General features: G+C 44.2%; 2 protein-coding genes across 2 annotated transcripts; one reads left to right on the forward strand and one right to left on the reverse strand.

The window, feature by feature from the left end:
* Positions 1 to 697: 697 nt before the first annotated feature.
* On the forward strand, positions 698 to 20957 carry LOC124641939 (mitoferrin-1). The gene is made up of 5 exons (XM_047180204.1): positions 698 to 1039; positions 4704 to 4789; positions 14754 to 14884; positions 14958 to 15014; positions 19749 to 20957. Exons 1-5 carry the CDS (start codon positions 923 to 925, stop codon positions 20297 to 20299), a joined length of 942 nt encoding a protein of 313 aa, XP_047036160.1. The 5' UTR covers positions 698 to 922; the 3' UTR covers positions 20300 to 20957.
* On the reverse strand, positions 3834 to 5504 carry LOC124641940 (general odorant-binding protein 56a-like). The gene is made up of 2 exons (XM_047180206.1): positions 5372 to 5504; positions 3834 to 4316 (listed from the first exon to the last, which is right to left on the reverse strand). Exons 1-2 carry the CDS (start codon positions 5428 to 5430, stop codon positions 3863 to 3865), a joined length of 513 nt encoding a protein of 170 aa, XP_047036162.1. The 5' UTR covers positions 5431 to 5504; the 3' UTR covers positions 3834 to 3862.
* Positions 20958 to 21027: the final 70 nt, after the last annotated feature.

Here is a 21027-nt window from a genome sequence, read left to right on the forward strand (position 1 = left end):
AATTAACCAGCAGGACTTGTGCGGACCTGGTACGGACTCTACACTATTTTTTAAATGGACTTTTGTTACTGACCTTTTACCGGATTACTCCCGAGAAATTGACTACTCTATAAGGTCTCGGATGGAATATTAATAATCTGGCGAGCAATGCATTTCCTATGTTTAATGTTAAAGTTCGAACATGGTTATACAATGCATTTCCTATGTTTAATGTTAAAGTTCGAACATGGTTATATAATGGTGCAGATAACGGAATGAATGTCTGTTGGCGTCTGTACCTGTACCATAAATGTGAATAATGCAAGCCGTGCAAGTCCCTCTGCACTCAAATAAATCACTGCTAGTGACTTGTTGTGACATAATACGAATAGCACGGATCATACGAGTTCAGTGCATCTAAGCTCGATGGTTCAGTGTAGTCATTTCGTTATTAAACGTATTTTTTGCCGCAACAAGTTAAGATGTGCACAGTTCGTTGTATATATCGTTAGGTAAACATAAAGAACACTATTCAAGTTAACTGTAAGGATTTTCGTAGAAATACATGGCTCAAATTATTCAGAAATGACCCTGAACAATTTTCTGTTCAATTCCTGCTTTTGGGCTGTGTTCGAGGGACATTGTACTTTCCTTAGTCGATTTTATGTATTAGTAACGATATAATGGAACATCACTGTCTCGCAGATTATAAAAGACCGAATGACACGATAACGCTTATTACTCTGTGAAACCGCAAAAGTCGCGCGTGCTTGAGTCGCATTTAGGGAATCAATTTTGATTGTTCTAAATTTCGGATGACTTGTGATAAAAATAGTCAGTGAAAATGATACTTCTAATTCGGTAAATCAAAATTGAAACCCCTGTAAATTTTTCTGTAATAGTGTTTTTTTTTTGTGCGGAGTGTCAGTATTTAGTGAGTATTATGAACTTTGACGACTATGAAACCCTTCCGACCCAAAACTCCGTCATACACATGACCGCCGGAGCAATAGCGGGGGTGATGGAGCATTGCATAATGTACCCGCTCGACTCCGTAAAGGTAAGGCTGTCTCGAGGCCCGGCAGCCAGGGCCCGCTGCTGCTGGCTGCCATTCTTGTGGAAACTAACCTAATCAGTGTGACAGTTGTATCGGATCGGCAGGCTGGCTTGTTACGCCACTAATTTGCGATCTCGCGTTAAGTAAAAGTTCTTCCAATTACCTGTTCGCTAAATACTAGTGTAATGTATTATCTGTCAAAGCGATCACGATGACCTTAACACTTTTCACAGTAGCTGATCATATACTGAAATAATTGTCACACTGATAGTATTAGTTTATACAATTATTGCTAGTATAGTAGTTCTTGTTGAAACTTTTTATCCACACAGAAATAATTTCTCAGAATATAAGTGGAGACAGTAAACTACTGACATGTGTGAAGTGCCAGTCCAATAAGAGTCTGATACCTAGTATTACCTAGATATAGTATATGTATTGACATGACTGTGTATTACTTGTATTAATTGGTAAATTACCAATGTTATAGTGATTATTGTGTTAGTTAAAATGATATGGTAGTGTATCTGAACACATGTTACAATGGGCAGGCACAGGCTGACCTTGATCCATGGTAGCTTGTTATGTACAATGATGCAGCACTCCGCTGAGTGGCATGGTTGCCTCCACTGCCATCACTGCTCTCAACAATTGCATGTCTACACATTGTGTGTATTTTGGATTGTTAAAAAATTCAAAACTTAATTTTCATAATATTGCAGGATTATGCTGTGACTTGTTTGACAAATGCACACACAACAAGTAAACATATTATTGTGATGTGTTACAACATAAGAGCATATTCATTATAGAGATTGTGTCATTACTGTGTGATTGTAATGTGCCTCTGGTGTTAGTACATTTGTGAATGTAGGCATGGACTGACACTATTAGATAACATCACAGGCTCAATGCCTTCATTAGCAGTGAACTTGTGTTTCCTACTGGTCTTCAGAGAACCAATGTGTTAGCATTTCACTGACCACATTCAATATAAAGCAGGTTAACATAATTTGAAAGTTTCATTCCTTACATGAAATATGTAACATACTGAAAGTGTGCTTGTGAATAAAAATAACACAATTAACTTAGTACTAACTAAACATTTTACAATAAATTCTCATTTTATTTACATTTAAAAAATGGACTCAATTTGTACTGTAAAAATAGAAAAACAATGATATAATATAGCTATATTGCTAGATATGTATGTTTTATTTATTATTGTAATATTGTAAAGCACATAAGTTACAGTTCTCATCCTCAGCTTCTTTTCAGTAGTACCAACTTGACTGATTATAACTAAATTAAATTGTGTGTGACCGTACACAGGGTGTACATTGAACATTCCATTTATACAGGCTAGATTGATTACTTGAAGTGAAACATTATACATTATTATTTGTTAAACTTGCAAGTTAGCATGATCATTTGCAGACATTTAGTTTTTATCTATACCTACTTATATATTATAAAGAGGAAAGATTTGATTGTTTAAATCAACAAGGCTCAGGATTGACTAAATAATTCATTCATTGTTAGGAAGCTGCACTATCTGTGCTGAAGATGGGCATGGGAGGAAGTTTCCCAAGGATGTGGGTGAAACCGTGTGAAACAGCTAGTATTGAATATAGCAGAACTTTAAATAAACCAGTAATTGCATTTCAAATAACTGTTACCATATGTATAAGTTCTGGCCTAATGGGTAAAGAACCAAAACTCAAGTATGAGTGTGCAGGTTGTATTCCAGGTCAGGCAAGTACCAATGCAACTTGTCTAAGTTTGTATATACTTTCTAAGTACGTATATCTTGGACACCAATGACTTTGTTTTGGAGGGCACGTTAAACTGTATGTCCTGGCTGTCATTTAACATCCTTGGCAGTCATTAAGGCTAGAAACAGTGCTCGGTTGGCGGTTGGTGCTGACTGTACGTCCCGACCGAATCACATACCAAATCACGCGCGTACCGTAACTGTGGGCGCGTTCATAGACTTTCACGAATATACCTACGTCGACCGCTGTTTCCAGCGTAAGGGTCATCAGAAGCCAGTAAGTCTAACACCAGTCTTACCAAGGGGCACTGGGTTGCCCTGGTAACTGGGGTGAGGAGGTCAGATAGGGCACTTGCTCCTTGCAAATAACTGGTACTTAGCTGCATCTGGCGAGACTTTACGCCGACCCCAACATACTTGGGAGATGATGAGAAAATGTTTTGACATTCATGCAATTAAGCCCCATGCAATCTTCTAGGACTACTAATCTTATTATTTCAATAATAGAAAGAGACAACATCCCAAGAGTCAGAAATGATGTGATTAAAGAGCTTGAACCCAATATCAATAGCAGATATCTCTACATAGAAGCGAAGCGAGGGTGGGCCACTAGTATGATATAATCAGTGGGCATAGAGTGCTATGTACATAAAGTGGTCAACCATTATGTATTTATAATTGTGATTAGATTTAATTCAAGTGAATCACATTGTTTTTTTCCTTATAGGAAAATCCATTCAAGTCTAACATTACATAGTAATTAAAAACTTAAACTATGTATACTGCTACTCTCAGTATCTATATGAATAGGTATAGTCAAGATCACAAAGTTAGTAAACAATAATGGTGTATGAAAAAGTAATTGGGAATCTCCTGATTGCAGTCAGGATACACAACTAGATGTGATGTAACAACGTTCATACCATGACAGGTTTGATAAAACATATGTAGATAGGTACCTAAGTCACCCCCCGTCGCGCATTGTCATGACAAAATAATAGAATGATGAATAATATACGAGAGGCATGTGTAAGTGTTTATTGTGCAGTGCACTATATGAGGAAGTAGTCGGCCTTGTTCGCGTTCTGCCAGCACTGCTGCGTGCGGAAGGCGGTGTCGCAGTGGTCGGCGCCGCGCACCGTGCCGCAGGCGCGCAGCGAGGGCGCGTTGTGCTCCGCCAGCTCGGGCGGCAGCAGCGCCAGCACCGCCTCGATGTCCACCTCGCCGTCCGCCATCATGCCGGCCGTCTCCATGGTGCACTTGATGTAGCACTTGAGCTTGTCGTCCGGCATGAGGTCGGCGCCCGCGTTGACGCGCTCCACCAGCGCCACGTCGGCGCCCGTCTCCGCGGCGCAGTTCTCGCGCACCATGCGCGCCAGCTCGGCCATGTCCTCGTCCATGGCGACGGCGCGCGCCGCGCCCAGCGCCCCCAGCAGCGCTACCAGCGTCACGCTCCACGCACGCATGCTGCCGCTCGCAGGAATGCCGCCGCCGCCGCCCCGAGCCCTATATAACGACCGGCTCAATGTCAACCTGCTCGCCCGTCACATCTACCCACTCATACCTAAATTACATGCTCTTCGTTAATGTCCTGTGATTAAAAAATGTTGTTTGTTTGCAAAGTGTACTGTTGTAGAGGAAACTGCAATTTTGATTGACAGTGTAGAATCATCGGAAAAAATTACATACTCGCTAAACGAGAGAATTACAGGTTTCAAACGTTTTTTTTATAGAATTTCAAAAATGGTAGGTTTGTTAGTGAAATGATAAATGTTAACGTGTCACTTGTGCGCAGTAGTCGCACAGCGGGTATATAATAAGGAGAGCGGTCGCGGATGGCCGGCCGCGGAGCTACGACGTTGTCGTTGAGTAAGCTGTGTCTCGTTGTTGCAGACGCGGATGCAGTCTTTACGGAGTGCAAACAACAGCTCCATCTCCGAGACGTTCCGGCACATGGTGAAGAAGGAAGGTCTGCTCAGGTAACACGCAACGTTCAACACTTATACATATTTGGTCATTGTTATAAGCACGTCCGTACTACGAGCGTGCGACGTGTCGGGAATAATGTAGCGAATCTGCCACAATACAGGAAGTTTATCATACGAAGCTAATCGTTTACCATCAACAGCTAGGCTTGTTTAAAATGTTGCACACTAAAAGCAAGCCTCATGGGTCGCTGTGTTTATTTACATTAAGGAATGGTCCATAGAGTAGCCGCAGTGCAGTATCTGGCTCGCATCACTGTATTAGCTTGAACGCGGACAGGGTGCGGGTCGTACGTGTCGGCGACACTGCTGCCCGCTGTACCTGCGCAGGCTCCGTGCCCCGCGTGCTGGTGTTTATTCCGCAGCGAGCGCATGCGCATCACATGTAACTCGGTTGATATATGTATAGCTGAGAGCTTCTGAGAGGAGCGGCTCGCTACGCCCCCATTATTATGATGAGGCAGTAAAGTATCTTTGGTAGATATAAACGTTAAGTTCATAGTCAAGTAGCAAGCAATGGACATTCTGGCCTGTACGAATCTTGGCTACAAAGTTTACCAATGACCTAAGACTTACTCCTTAGGAAAAATGTTCGCGGACTGATGTCGGCGGTGCTCAAGACGCGGGCGACGCATTATCTAGTTAATTACGCGATAGGTATCGAGATTCGAGTGCGAGTATTTATAGAGACGCGATATGCGGCTGCTTGATAAGTTGTACGTAGCGCGAGCTTGATACCGAGAGGTGTAAGTCTTATCGCCGCTACAATACCTACACACAATTGGGTCAATGTTGCGTTATCCGTTGAGCGTCACCAAAGCCAGGTCATCGGCTCCGGGTGTCAAGTAACATTCGCAAAGTGGACTGTACAGCAGGTGTCGCAAGTGCTCGGGTGCGCGACAGCCCCGCGCAGCAGGCAGGCGTGAGCGTTGGTGCGGTGTGCAGAGTCGCGGGAGAACCCGCCGCTATCGCTCACTATCGCCGAGTTATCTGTTATCAGCGTACGTGAGGCTGCGCCCGCGCCGCGCCCGCTGCTGCCTGCGCCGGCTGCTTGCATATCTCTGCGTAACATGCCGTACTTATCGATAGTTCGTACGTGCGCCGCGAGCTTGAGCCGCAGCATCGCCAGGCTGCCAGACGGAAGCCAAGGGTCGCCCCTGGACCCAAACAACCAAAGACTAAGTTCTTATTTATTATACGGAGACGGATTATTTAAATAAGGAAATTTTACTGGTTATTTCATTACGACTTTACGACTCCGCTTCGCTTTGGTGTAGTCTAGTCTAGACCTTATTACTAATCCACTATCGGGAGCCGCGAACACTTTAATATTGGTTTGTTCCCACTAGTTCTACTGCTTAGTTCTACCGTAGAACTAATGGGAACTTTTTTTCCCACTAGTTCTACTATATGAGATGTAACAAAATAGTAGATTCCCACTAGTTCCACTGAACATTGACAGTCTGTTATAATGTTTGTTAGACACCAATGACTGTGTTTCGGATGGCACGTTAAACTGTAGGTCCCGGCTGTCATTGAACATCCTTGGCAGTCGTTACGGGTAGTCAGAAACCAGTAACTCTGACACCAGTCTAACTACAGGGTATTGGGTTGCCCGGTTAACTGGGTTGAGGGCAGATAGGGCAGTCGCTCCTTGTAAAGGACTGGTACTCAGCTACATCCGGTTAGAGCAACATGGTTGGGAGAAAGGCTTGGAGGATGATGAAACTTCTATGTATAATCATATTCTATGTAAAGACTCGAGCTACTGAACTGATTTGAAAAATTGTGTTAGAAAAAGCTGCCCTATCCTGGCCAAATTTCACCCCGGTACGGGAAGAAGTTCCCCTGGGACGCGGATGAAGCAGCGGTGACATTCTTGCTCCCTTCTTGTTAAATATGGAATAAAATATACCGAGATGTGCATTGATCACCAGCGTGTGACCTGCATGAGTAGAGCGAGCCCGTCAGTGCGCCAGTGTCGCGAGCGTCGTAGCGCGCTTGTCGCCAACATGCGAGGCTTCTTCAATCAGTTACTCATCTCCGTCTTGTTAAGCCAGACCAGACTAGGTCTCTTCTAAAGGGACGAGCTACTTAGCCGCAATCGTTTGAGTCGCTGCCAGACTCCAGACCGCGTCATTTCCATATTTAATGAAAATGGATGAATGAATGCATGTAGTGTACATGGAGCCAATATGACGTTTGATACGTGTATGCCGTGTGGTCGGACTGGCGTGCGAGTGCGGCAGGCGCAGGTCGGCGCCCCCGCTCCTGTTATCAGGTCACTAAGGCTAAGTTCACACTCCGCTACACTCGTGTGCATAGAGCCTACACATGAATGTGAGTGTCTTGAAGCTTCACATGAGGGAAGGCGCTCAAACGGAGAAACACGTGAATGTGCGTGCATCAACTGCGTACACTTTGTTTGCTCTGCCTAGTACGCATGAATGGGTTCATGATGTGTGTATTATGTAAACCTTACCTGAATGTTGAAATTTGAATGTTCTATGTTTAGCATAGATATTATCTAGACGCGAAACATCGGCTGAAGTAGAATGATGCTTCGTTCGTGACGGAACATGACGCGAGTAGCTGCGCACAAACCATTGTCGCGATAGGCTTAAGATCGGGTGATGTGCCATGTGCAGCTCACATACGCTCGGAATTCAGTTGCAAACCGGCCTTGAGTTAACGCGAACTATAACAAAAGTGCGGCAGTGTAAGCATGGGTTAACAGTGTAGCGTTATCTCGGCGCCTGCGTCTAGCGCGCCCTGCGTGATCCGACACTATCGCGTCGCCGACAGTGAAAGTGTGGCGAGTAGACTGCTTCCGCTCACTCCAACACTGCCTCATTTAAAACTCCTCAACATCACATTTTGTTCTTCGATTTTTCGCTCGTGAACAAGTCATAGTTTCAGTTTTATGATAAATTTTGACATTATGTATGTAGTTTTGACATTTGCTGAGTCGGTGTCTTCAATAAAAATACTCGTATTATTGAAGATGTGGCTGGTGCGCTAGGTGAGCACTGGCACGATGGTGTCGCGTTGCCGACTGCTTATCGCGGCAGGTCGCGCTCCGTGACCCGCGCAATTAGCCTTGCTAAAACATCGCCGATTACGTACACATCGCACGCGTTACGCGACCCCACACATGTCAAGCCATGGAATGTATGTAAACATTACATAAACACAACAAGAAAAAACTATACGGTTCAATAAGATATCGATAAGAGACTGTAAGGTTACATTGGTCCATTGGCGTGAGTACCGATACTGTGTGCACATGCGCGCTCCTCGCATCAGTGCCGTGTGAGCAGGCCGCTGCCTGACCTACCTTCAAAAATATTTCATAAGCAATGTATAAATATATTTATAGATCAGTAAACAAAAACTCTCACTACAAAACACAGGTAGGTAATTAAAATACAACGCCTTCGGATCTTGTTCCAAAATATTAGTATATGGTGACCGCGCGCCCGGTAGCCTCGACTGAAAATAAGTTTTTATACAGGTACCTACTTAATATAGATTTATGGTCATCATGATACTTGTCTTTTTTAATTGCACTTATGTCAAATATATTAGTTTACCCCACCCAGTGTAAATTAGATAGCGACAGTTCAGCTTGACATACTTATAGTGGTGCGAGTATTGTCTATACTAATATTATAAAGAGGAAAACTTTGTTTGTTTGTTTGGTTGTAATGAATAGGCTCAAAAACTACTGGACAGTTTTTAAAAATTCTTTCACCATTCGAAAGCTACATTATCCACGAGTAGGGCATGCAATTTCGGTAAAACAAAAATTACCGGTAAAAATTCGGTAATAAAAATATTTTTACCGGTAAACCGGTAAAACGGTAATTTTTGTAATTTTTTTAATGTGATATTATAACAATAACATTGGGTAGTCTTAAAGCAAAAACTAAATAAATATGCAAAATATACGGTGGTAAACGTTTTTTGTGACGTGGGCCGTAACAAAAAACATGTCATTACCATTCGTACGCGATGTCGCCGACAAAATGCAAGAGAAACGGCTGCGATGGTACGGACATGTAAAAAGGAGTGACACCTGAGGGCATCGGCAGTGTGAATGTGATACTCAATCTCAATAGACCCGGTCAAAGGCGCAAAGGCAGGCCAAAACCGTGGTGGTTGAGTGTCGTAATGAATGACATGAAAATCTGCGAACTCGAAGAGGAAGATGTCTATTCAGGAGGATAGAGCGAAGTGGAAGAAGGAAGATACAGAAAGCCGACCCCGTCACAAGACGGGATAAACGCTAAGAATTACCGTAAAAAATATATTTTTCATTGAAGTGAAAGCCCTTTTTTATGGTAAATCATCAAATGACAGACTCTTTCTGTCTAAAACCCATGTTTTTTAGTAGGCGTTTTATGGGCCAGGGTCGCGGTAACTCTTTCGAACAATCCCGCGGCCCCGGCAGGCCTTGGCCCTGCTGGGCCCCACTGGGTTCGCTGACATCTCCCTGAGGAGCCCGTGGAACAACGCGCGCCGCTGACACGGGTCTGTTGTCTATGCAGACGGTGGAACGATGAGCCACCCGAACACACCGCCCACAGACCGACGCCTACGGTGGCCGGGAGTCATCTCCCGACCCTTGGCGCCCGTGGTATCTTCCTGGTCCACTACAGCGGCTGGGATGAGAGGTGCTACTCGCAGTCGCTCCGCCGTCTCCTTCTCGAGCATGACTGCTTCGTAGAAGGAGGCAACGGCTTCCCATTCCCTCTAGCTCCGGACCATGGATTGAACCAGGGAAGGACGCGAAAGGTCGCCACTGCCTATTGCCTCGACGACAACACGGCGGTACTCTTCCCAGGCAGTGCACACCTGGACTGTGTGCTCCACCGTGTCCTCAGAGCTGTCCGCATGGTGGTGAACTAAAAGCCCTTGCCCAGTAAGGTCATAGAGTAGGTAAAATAAGCATTAGCTACATTTGTACCTAGTATGAGCTGACAGCTTTGAGGAAAAACAGAATAACCGAATGAATACAATTTGTTTAGATTTTATAAATTAAGATGAGAAAGAAGATTTGTATCTAACCTAGAGATAGTTAAGGACATACAAGTTTACTTTACTAAAAAACAGCATCTGTAACACTCTTACAATACGTAATGTATGCAACATTTATTACATTTACTATTTGTAAAGATTTGACGTTAAATGAACAATTGCTATATTTTATCAGAAAAACGTAAAAACCGGTAAATTACCGGTTTCATATTATTTTTACCGGTAATTTAAAACTCGCAAAAATGGGCGATTTACCGGTAAAAACGAAACCGGTTAACCGGTATTGCATGCCCTATCCACGAGTAACATAGGCTATATTTTATCCCGGTACGGGTAGTAGTTACCACGGGACGCGGGTGAAACCGCGGGAAAACGGCTAGTAATGTATATTCTTATGAAGGGGGATTTCCGAGTCGACGTATTCGCTTGTAAACTAAATATAAACGCATGACACGTTTGACATAAGGCGCAATGAGCGCGCGTACTGAGCCCCGCATCGATGTCTTCGCACACTCACTGCTTAATTACATAGTAGCAGCCAGCTATCAGGCGCAGTTCAGCAAACACGCTCAGTTATAACTAAACAAACACCAATTACCAGGCCATCGAGTCACGACTCGCAAGTTTTATCTACATTCGTACTGAGTAGGTACCTACTCGTTACAGATATATAAAAATAAAGCAACATGTCGCGATACCGCGCCGCAACACGGCTTGATAACCACCGCACAACTGGGAAGTGCCACCACTTCCACCACGCCACCTGCGGGCTGCCCGTCTCAATACCTCTGTGCTATACTGCAATATTCTTTTTAATTTCTTAGATGCCTGATGATTAAAAAGTTTCTCCCTTTATTAAAAACTTGTATGGAAGAGCAGCAGCCCGATAAGAGCTTTTTTAAAGAAGAGTTTTAAAATAATGCTACGTAATTAAATGGTATGATAATTGACGGATTGAGAAAGTTAACTAGCAAAACTCACTCTGCTCACAAACTCACAACTCACAATACTTGCGATCTTGTGTTATCGGATTGTATTTGCACGTACTAATGCAGAGTTTGTCTTCTACAAACTCGTGCGCAACCTAAGTGCACGATAACGTGGTCGCCGTCCCCGAGCATCAGCCACCTGTGCCGATGTGCACATTGAGCGCTAAATCAGAAATCACCGGATAGCGCACAATTACCTAGCAACTTGTAAAGGAAGCTATTGTTGAAGGATGAAGTGAGTTGCGCAACGCTGGCCGCTAGAAACTGCACGCAAGCGTCGGCGCCGCCGGCGCGTTTCACGATGTAGTCCCGGACGCACATTACGCCAGAAGGAACGGTTGCTATAGTCCCCACGCAGCCTCGCCCTTCTATCTCGGCCTGAGCCAAATATTTCAACGAAGTCACCGATTCAGTCGCCGTTTTCTATTGCACTTTTGATTGCGCTTACATATTACTTATGGAATGGAACTAGCGTCATCCTGTTGGACAGCAACTTTACCTCAGTAGCTCCTAGAAGCTCATATTTCTTGTAAACCGGCTCAAGTATTTAGTTGTTACGTTACATAAGTGGCTGGTGACGCTGCGGAGTGGTGACGTCAGCACGGCCGCGCCACGTGGACGTCGCGTCATGCCCCTTGACCTTACCTGCTTCTATTGTTCCACTGGTATTACGTCAAGCTGCCACAGTACCGATACAATCCAGTTCTTCCAAACGTATTTAGCAAAAGCGATTGGCATTCCCTTGTCCACTACGATTATCCAAAAAAATAGCGACCCGACAGGCTTCTATGACATTCGAGTTTCTTGGTCTGTGGCTTGTTCTTGGCTGCGACATATAGCGTAACACTTGCCCGACACACATCACCTGATTTTACCATAAAAAGCAACAGATCTGTTCGTGCGTTTATAAACGAAAGATTATCCCCAAGTTTTAACTTCCGTATGCCTTGGTGATTTTATTATTGAAAGCCAGCAGCGCATGAAAAGCCACGCTAGTTGTTCTATATTAATGTTTCTTAGGAATATGATCGTGATTCACTGGCTTGTTATGAATGCATTTAACTAAATGCGTTAATATCGTGACGGTTCAGACAATGTTATCAGCATTTGCTCCTATTTTATATTTCATTTGACTAGCGGAACCGACTGCGACTGCTCGAATTAAATACATTTTGTAAACGACGCAAATACTGAAAAGTATTTAGTTAAGGAAGACGCCATAAATGTTGGATGTGGATGTGGAGCGTCGATATCGATTCAGGCACGTAGGAGTAGCTGAGGTCGCCGGCGGCGGCTGGCGCCCTTGAGCCGCAAGGTCGCGGCCGCTCCTGCCGCCGCGAGCCGCGTGCTCCGCTGTGCCGCGTCACACGACACGTCGCTGCAGGCCCGCTCCACCCCGATACTGCCACTGTCTGTATCTGAAGTTCTACGTTACTTGTCTTGCTCTAACATTTACACATAATATTCGGTTCATTCGGTTATGGAAGAGAAAAGGTAGCCTTCTTGTTTGAACTGGATACTGAACGTGAAATGAAGAGGAAACAAAGCAATAAAAATCATTAAATTTGCGCAAGCGTATACACCGAAAAACGTTATTTAAACATAAATGGCCTTACTACAAAAACTTTAACCACTGTTTTACACTTGTCTAAAAAAAATGTGGCTCCAAAATGAACCATATGTCAACGTCATAATTTGACATTTTTTTAGCCAAGGCATAAACTGACGTTCAAAAGTTTTTGTGGTAAGACGGAAAAGATACAACTAAAGAAAAATAACACTGAACAAAAACTAAAAATACAAACATCCGGATTGAGAATCTTCTTCTTTTCGTGAAGTTTCAGATAAGTCGAGTTAAAATGTGAATTTAAAAGTAATACAGGTAACTTGAGGTATCCTATGCATGGCCATGTTAACGTATCACGATCGATGGCGTATCGAGGGGTTTCTGTCTCTGTAGCCCTAACCACCGGTAACGTTGGACCCTGTGCCCGATATTGGTGTATATAATTTTTTTGTTTAATATTTAAAAGTATCAAATGTAGTTTAATGAAAGAGAAAATAAAATCTGTGTATTGATCGGCCACAGCATCATACTCAACGGAGAGTCAGTTGTACATTCAACATTAACTAGAATAAATTGGCTCGGTTTCATCAGAAGAATTAGATAAAATTATAATGGTAATCCTGTCTGAGTGACAGATTCCTATTCGATCGAGCGCAGCAGTGGTGAGGTAACGGCGTTGAGTGCGCCCGAGCCGCGTGACGTCACAGCGTCGCAATCCGCGAGTAGGTCCGACTGTCCCGCGGGCTGCAGCGCCTCCGTCAGCGCCTGCGACACTCGATTGACTCTTGCGCCATATAAACGCTACAATTGTCTAAATAAACACATCATGTCACGTAACATCGTTAACATTGTTAACCCCGAGATCGAGCGCTTATCTTCACAAAAATTGAACTTTGATATCATTGTTTATTCAAAAAAGATTATTTATTCTCAAAATTCAAAAAAAGCATCTAATGTACCGTGCCTACAAATATTATCGTTTTACAAAAATCGTTTATTGGAATTTTCCACTTTGCATGCAATGAATGCCGTGAGTACGTATATCCGTAGTAACAAACGAGAAACTTTCTCTGGGGTATGCAGAAGTCCGCTGCGCAGCAGAACTCAGCTCGACGCTGACCAGTTCAATACGTCGTGAGCGGCTGCACCGTGTTCCAAACGCTCTTCACAGATAACAATCATTCAATCACAATTTATATTGTAATCGGTTCTAGGATAAAAATGATTAAATTAGTTTAAAAATGTGCACTGTTTGCCGCAGAGGAGCAATAAAAGTAATATTATTATCCAGAATAGTTGAGCAACAACAAGTTAATCCGTGTCTGTAATTCGGTAAAAAGAACCATCCGCTTTGTTTTTGTGTAGGTGCCGTGTTTTAGCCAATGATTAGTTTAAACTTGCTTCATATATTGACGTAGTCATGATGATGATACATTTTATTGGAGTGAGTGCAACGTTACGCGGAACTGCGCGCCGCGATACCTACTCCTGACAAAAAAACACGCGCGTCATCTTATCAAACAAACATGTATGCGAGCGAGTGTTGCGAGGTAACGCAATAGCTCGTGCAAGAGTTCACATTCACTGTGATGCAGTCTGGTCGGCGCCCGACAAGCTGTCCGCCGCCGACGTCACGCCTTCTTCTGCCATCTTACATCTTGTGAGAATGCGCTCAGCTATTCAAGTGTTCTCTATATTACTAATTAGCCCTTTTCCCGCGTCCTTTGGGAACTACTGCCCCTACCGGGATATAATATAGTCTATGTTACTCGGGAAGAGTGTAGCTTTCGAACAGTGCAATTTTTCAGATCCTTTTAGTAGCTTCGCAACCCATAGGATACAAACAAACTAAAACATGTTACCTGTTTATTATTTCAGCATAAATAATATCAGAAGAGCTCGTGCTTAAGTGAAAGACGCGCGGATCGACATTAAAGTTAAGCAACGCTTAGCGCAGTCGGTCCGTGGGTGGGTGACCACCTTGTCACGAGTTCTTCCGTGTTTCGGAAGTCCCTTGAACATCCTTGGCAGTCATAAAATAGTCAGAAATTCTGCCAACCAGTCTTACCAAGGGTACCTGGTTGCCTGGGTAACTGAGCTGAGGAGGTCAGATAGGCAGTTGATCCTTGTAAAACACTAGTATTCAGTTGCACCCGGTTAGACTGGAAGCTGACCATAATTTTTTTTAAGCAGCACTGCCAAAAAAACATTGGTGGTCCAGAACGAGTGCATTATTAATTTATTAGTTTAAATTACAGGTGCAACGGTGAAACAACAACCATACATATAGTCATGATACATAGATGTTAAGGGAAAGGTGTGAAATGTAGTGTAATAATGTATTCGTGTGGTTGTCCCGCAGGCCCGTGCGCGGCATGTCCGCCGTGGTGCTGGGCGCGGGCCCGGCGCACGCCTGCTACTTCGCCACCTACGAGCACTGCAAGCACTCGCTGTCGCACCTCACGCGCCACCGGCACGACCACATCACGCACGGTGAGTCCCGCCCCGCCCCGCCCCGCCCCGCCCCACGCCCGGCGCCGCTCACCCGCTGTGTGTCCTGTTGCAGGTCTGTCGGGGTGCATCGCCTCGCTCATACACGACGCCGTCTCCAACCCCGCTGAGGGTGAGTACACTCAGGACGAGCGCACGCCGCACCTCGCTGATAACATTCAAATTATAATATTCCTCGAAGTCAACTAATTGTACGAACAATTGATATCACAAGTCATTTAAGTATTCAAGTGTTCATTTATAAGCGTTCCATGAAATGTATACGCACACAAGTTGGCGAGTATTGTGCTAATTTATTAGCGTGAATAATGAGCAGCTGGCGGCCTCTTGCCGCAGTAGGCGCGGGGCTGATGTAGTAAATGGAGCCGTTTCTAGACTCCCGAAACGGCTCAGACATTCACAGAGCTACAGTGAATATTCAACTGACTAATAATGTGCCGAGTCAGCAACTGCCACCTCTGGGACATGGAACCAAACAGTTCGATGCATTACAAATTATAGAGGAGTTTGTGGCTAAGTAACGGCCGCACGGTCGACATCAATTATAAGGTTAAACACTGCTTGGGGGGCATCGGTCTGTGGATGGGTGACCATCTTGTTATGGCGAGTTCCTCCGTGTTTAGGTAAGCATGGAAAATTGCCGGGTCCCGGCTGTCATTGGTACATTATTTGTAGTCTTTACGGTTAGTCAGAAGCCAGAAAGACTGGCAAAAAAGGGTTATCAAGTTGAGAAGGTCAGATAAGCAGTCGCTCTGTGTAAAAAACTGGTATTCAGCTGTATCTGGTAAGAGAGGAAGTTTTTCCCAACATAGTTGAGATAAAGCTTAGGCTATGTAATAAAAATAAAAAAAAATGTAATGTATGTATGTCACCGTAAGATTACAAACATCGTTAGATTACAATCTATCTCGAGAGATTGTAAACTGTCGAATTATTGTAAACCGTAACACCTGATTGCAATTTAACGCATTATTTTTCGCTATATTATAATCTATCGATGAGAAATTGTCAAATTGTCAACTGTCCGAAAGCTCTCCCTGATTGGTCAGTCTTTTTGTAAGATCGAGAGCGATGTAGAGCGGTCAAATTGTCAACTGGCGTAGAACGGAATGCATCTTGCGCGCTGATTGGTAGAACGTCAAAAAAGACAATGTTCTTTGCAACTCCCGGTGTCACAGCTCTTTGACGTGCAAAAATAAGTGACGGTTTAATTTTTTATAAAATCAAAAATTGTACTTAATTTTTAAGACTCAAATTACACACAATTAAAAATTGTATTAAAAATTGAAGTTAGTGACGAAAACGAATCGCTGCAAAACCGACTCCACGTAGTCTTGTCTGCCCTACCCCTAGAGTGCAATTCAAAACCGCGTAGGCGCGGAGGGGCGAGGCGGTCAGCTTCGGCTTGCTGGCCGGCGGAGCCGGCCAGCCTCAGCCGCGGCGGTGAGCGTGAAAACCATCTGCGACGATAAGCTCGCATAGGACCGCCGGAGCCCCGCAGCGCCGGAGCCGTGACAGAAGTTATGCTTGCTGCATGTTGCATGCTTACTTCCATGCTGGGTCAATTAATATGGGATGTGTTATATTTTAAACAAAAAACTCAGTAGGTACGAGTTAAAAAATTAGAAGGTAAATAAATATTTTTATGATGTCATTTAATAGTAGTTAAGAAGTTTACTGTTAGAATGCATGCTACAAATTTAGATGCAAAAAAATAACCATCATGCTGAGTTGTATTTAGAGTGGAAGATAACTCGTGGCTAAGATAGTATTATTTAGATGCTCGACGCTTTATTAATTGTGGCTGACTTAGTAATTTAGAAGGCAACATACATTTTTGGGGGCGAATAATGATATTAAAAAGAAGCCTGTTTAATTAGCACCCCTTTTATTTTATTTTTAAATATTAGTTTGTATTTGAAGACAAAATACCTAACTGTATTTTTATAAGAGTTATTTTTATATAAATTTAATACTTGAAGAATTTTTGAAGAGCATTTATTTTATTTAACTGACACCTCTATTTCATTCCTAACTCTACGGGAACTCCATGGGAACAGAACGGCTGGTCGTGATTGGTCGATCTTACAAAAAGACTGACCAATCAGGGAGAGCTTTCGGACAGTTGACAATTTGACAATTTCTCATCGATAGATTATAATATAGCGAAAAATAATGCGTTAAATTGCAATCAGATGTTACGGTTCACAATAATTCGACAGTTTACAATCTCTCGAGATAGATTGTAATCTAACGATGTTTGTAATCTTACGGTAACATGTACATTACATTAGTAGTAGGTAGGTGTCGGACTGAGTGCTAGCGAGCGAGTAGTGGCGGGCTTCACCGGAGGCTGCGCGCCGTCCGACTCGCCGCGAGACTATTCACTACCTTACAAGTCTTACAATGTGTAACGTTAAATGCGCAATACCTTAGATATCCCAAGCGACTTTTCCTTCAACTGACCAAACTCTGAGAGAAAAAAAAACGCCATCATCCTCCGAGCCTTTTTCCCAACTATGTTGGGGTCGGCTTCCAGTCTAACCGGATGTAGCTGAGTACCAGTGCTTTACAAGGAGCGACTGCCCTATCTGACCCCTTCAACCCAGTTAACCAGGCAACCCAATACCTCTTGGTTAGACTGGTGTCAGTCTTACTGGCTTCTGACTACCCGTATCGACTGCCAAGGATGTTCAATGACAGCCGGGACCTACAGTTTAACGTGCCATCCGAAACACAGTCATTCGTGTCTAAGATATACTTAGAAAGTAGTTTTTCGTGACGTTTCGTTATTAAAAAATAAAAGAAGCAGCTTCTCGAATTCGACATCGACGTCGTGCGCAGAACCTACATAGACTCTGGCTCGAGTGCGCAACGTGGTCGAAACCAGTGATAGCGCCCTAGTGTTGTGCTTGTTTTAATTTCGTCAAGATAATTAACTTTATTAACGTAATGTTTGAACAATATGTATCAGGCGATAACATCTTTTTGATTCATATTTTTTGACAAATAACATTTCGACACGTCACAAAAATATTGATCGCGTGGCGCTGCCGCTACAGCCGACAGCCTGCTAGATCGAGGCAGGGGCCTAGGAAATACTATAGGAATAATGATAACTGTATATATATTGATATACTGTAGGTTATCATTTCGAAGGTAAATATTGTCAGGAAGGAAGTTGGTGAATAGGCAGTGTTGTGTCGCACACGTCCGGCGGCTACTTCCCACACATTAGGCCGGTGTCGGTGCCGGTGTGCAAGCACCCCTGTGTGTGTTGTCATAACAATCGCAAACTGGAAAAATCACAGGATATTTCAAAGGAATTCGGCCTTCCCTCCGGACTTCAAATTTTTCATCTGGCAGCCCTGTATCCCGGTGCCATTATTCCGATTGTGATCGACGGCAAACAATAATTAATAGGGAATAAAATGTCTCTCCCCCGTGACCTCAAAACTGTTCTGGAATATTGAATATGCGGAAATGTTAACTTGAATACATTCAATACCTATTAAATTGCTGAAAACATTTTATTCCTGGCTGACTACTGATGAGTGATACATTTTTATTGTAACATTATTATACACTAGCTTCTGCCCGCGACGTCGTACGCGTTCAATTACGAGTTTAGGTAAAGAAGTAGGCGTTACAAAGAAAGGAAAACATTAAATACAAAATGGACACGTCAACAACGTCTGGCCAGACAAGGACTAAGTTATTCGTTTATAATACTTTTTGTACCTACACATAAAAAAAAAAAACCGGCCAAGTGCGAGTCGGACTCGTGCACGAAGGGTTCCGTAAATTACAGTTAAATCAACCTATCTCAAAAACTATAAGAGATACTTTGATCAAACCAAAAATCGTTGAAAGAGTTAATTAGCATGCATCACCTCTATTTTTTTTAGAATTTTATACCCCGTAGTTATAAAAATAGAGGGGGGGGGACATACTTTTTACGACTTTGAGAGCTGATATCTCAAAAACCGTTCACTTTAAGAAAAATGTTTTTTAGAAAACTTTATATCATTTTAAAAGACCTTTCCATTGATACCCCACACGGGTATGTACATCGAAAAAAAAAATTTCATCCCTCAGTTACATGTATGGGGGGCCCCACCCCCAATTCTTTTTTTTACTATTTAGTGTCATATTTTTGTAGCGGTTCATACAACACATATTCCCATCAAATTTCATCACTGTAGTACTTATAGTTTCCGAGTAAATCGGCTGTGACAGACGGACAGACGGACAGACGGACAGACGGACATGACGAAACTATAAGGGTTCCGTTTTTGCCATTTTGGCTACGGAACCCTAAAAACAATGTACAAAGGCGGCCTTAACGCTTTAAGTGATGGAGAAATTTTATGGTAGGTTTTAAGTTACGTACAACTTTTATGTATTTGTAGATGTTACGTGATGCGCACACAAACAACAGACACAAATCTAAAAATGCTACAAATGGGTTCTGATGGTTATCCTTTAACACGCTGACAATTTGTACGAAATGACCCCTCTACAGATATTATGTATGTTGATGAATACATATGAGTATGTGTTGCATATTATTTACAATAAAAAGTCGCTATCGGAATTAGTTATGATATACGCAGTTAAAACTATTTGACGTGTAATAGACCGTAGCGTAGACTTGTAACCTCGATGCGCTTGGGGGATAAAAACAACATATAGTCGACAAATGAATACTGCAATGCACTTACAATTAGATGTTCTCTGCACGTGCCGATGAGGAAAACGTGGCGGGCCAGGCGACGCGTGAGTCAGCGGCCGCAGCCTCTACTCGCGGACTCTCGGAACTAATGATAGATCGTACGTGTTGCAGTGGTGAAGCAGCGCATGCAGATGCTGAACTCGCCGTACCGCGGCGTGTGGGAGTGCGCGCGCCACGTGTTCCGCACGGAGGGCGCGCGCGCCTTCTACCGCTCGTACGGCACGCAGCTCGCCATGAACGTGCCCTTCCAGGCGCTGCACTTCGTCACCTACGAGGCCTGCCAGAAGAAGCTCAACCCCGCGCGCGCCTACGACCCGCTCGCGCACGCGCTGTCGGGCGCGGCGGGCGGCGCGCTGGCGGCCGCCGCCACCACGCCGCTCGACGTCTGCAAGACCGTGCTCAACACGCAGGAGCGCGCGGCGCGGGCCAGCGGGCTGCGCGACGCGGCGGCGCACGTGCTGCGCGCCTCGGGCCCGCGCGGCTTCGGCAAGGGCGTGCAGGCGCGCGTGCTGTACCAGATGCCGGCCGCCGCCATCTGCTGGCTCACCTACGAGACCTTCAAGCACGCGCTGGCCGAGGAGAGCGCGCCGCCCGCGCCCTCCGCGCCGCTGGCCTGCGCCGCGCTGCGCCTGGCCGCCGCCGACGTGCCGGCCCGCTCCTAGGCCCCGGCCTAGGCCATGGACTCGCTGACCGCACACAGTGAGATGCTGTTCGATTCTAGTGAGATTAGATTAGTGTGTACATGTCCTGTATATTTTTTTATGTACGTTTGATACGCACACGACCGCGGCGACCTCGTCGCACCAGTCACTGCGCGGGAGTCGCTCGCCCGCGGTCCGGCGCGGAGCGCGGGGCGGGCGGGCGAGCACGCGTCGTGGCGGCTTTGTTTCCATTGTTTTGTAAATGATTTGTTATCGCAGTCCACGATTGCAGCTAGTACTTGTTATGTGAACACTCTCGGCTGTCGATGCGACTGTTCAGGCTCAGGCGACATCCTGACGGATGTAAAACATGTTGGAGGTGCTATGTATAATGTATATTGTGATGGAGGGAACGGTGTGCCGCTCAGCTCGTTGGGATGCGTCGAATTATGTTGTTGTTTGTGTAAATTACTATTATTATTAATTGTATTTGTTGTATTTATGAGTTGTATATGTGAGTGATAAACTCGATTTAAATTGAGAGTTAAAAACTATTTGTATAGAGTTATGAGTTAACGCGGCGAGCGCGCGGCTTGGCCCGCCGCCCGCCGAGCTGTAAAATTGCAAATTGAAAAGAATATTATAAAATAAACATTAAGTGAATAAAAGTTGGACAATACGCTGATGTTTTATTTCTCTGTAACACATAGTGTTCGAGCGTTCGGCGAGCGGGTCTCCTACACGGCTGT

This window comes from Helicoverpa zea, chromosome 23, assembly GCF_022581195.2.
Source record: "Helicoverpa zea isolate HzStark_Cry1AcR chromosome 23, ilHelZeax1.1, whole genome shotgun sequence".
In the NCBI taxonomy this organism is placed as follows: domain Eukaryota; kingdom Metazoa; phylum Arthropoda; class Insecta; order Lepidoptera; family Noctuidae; genus Helicoverpa; species Helicoverpa zea.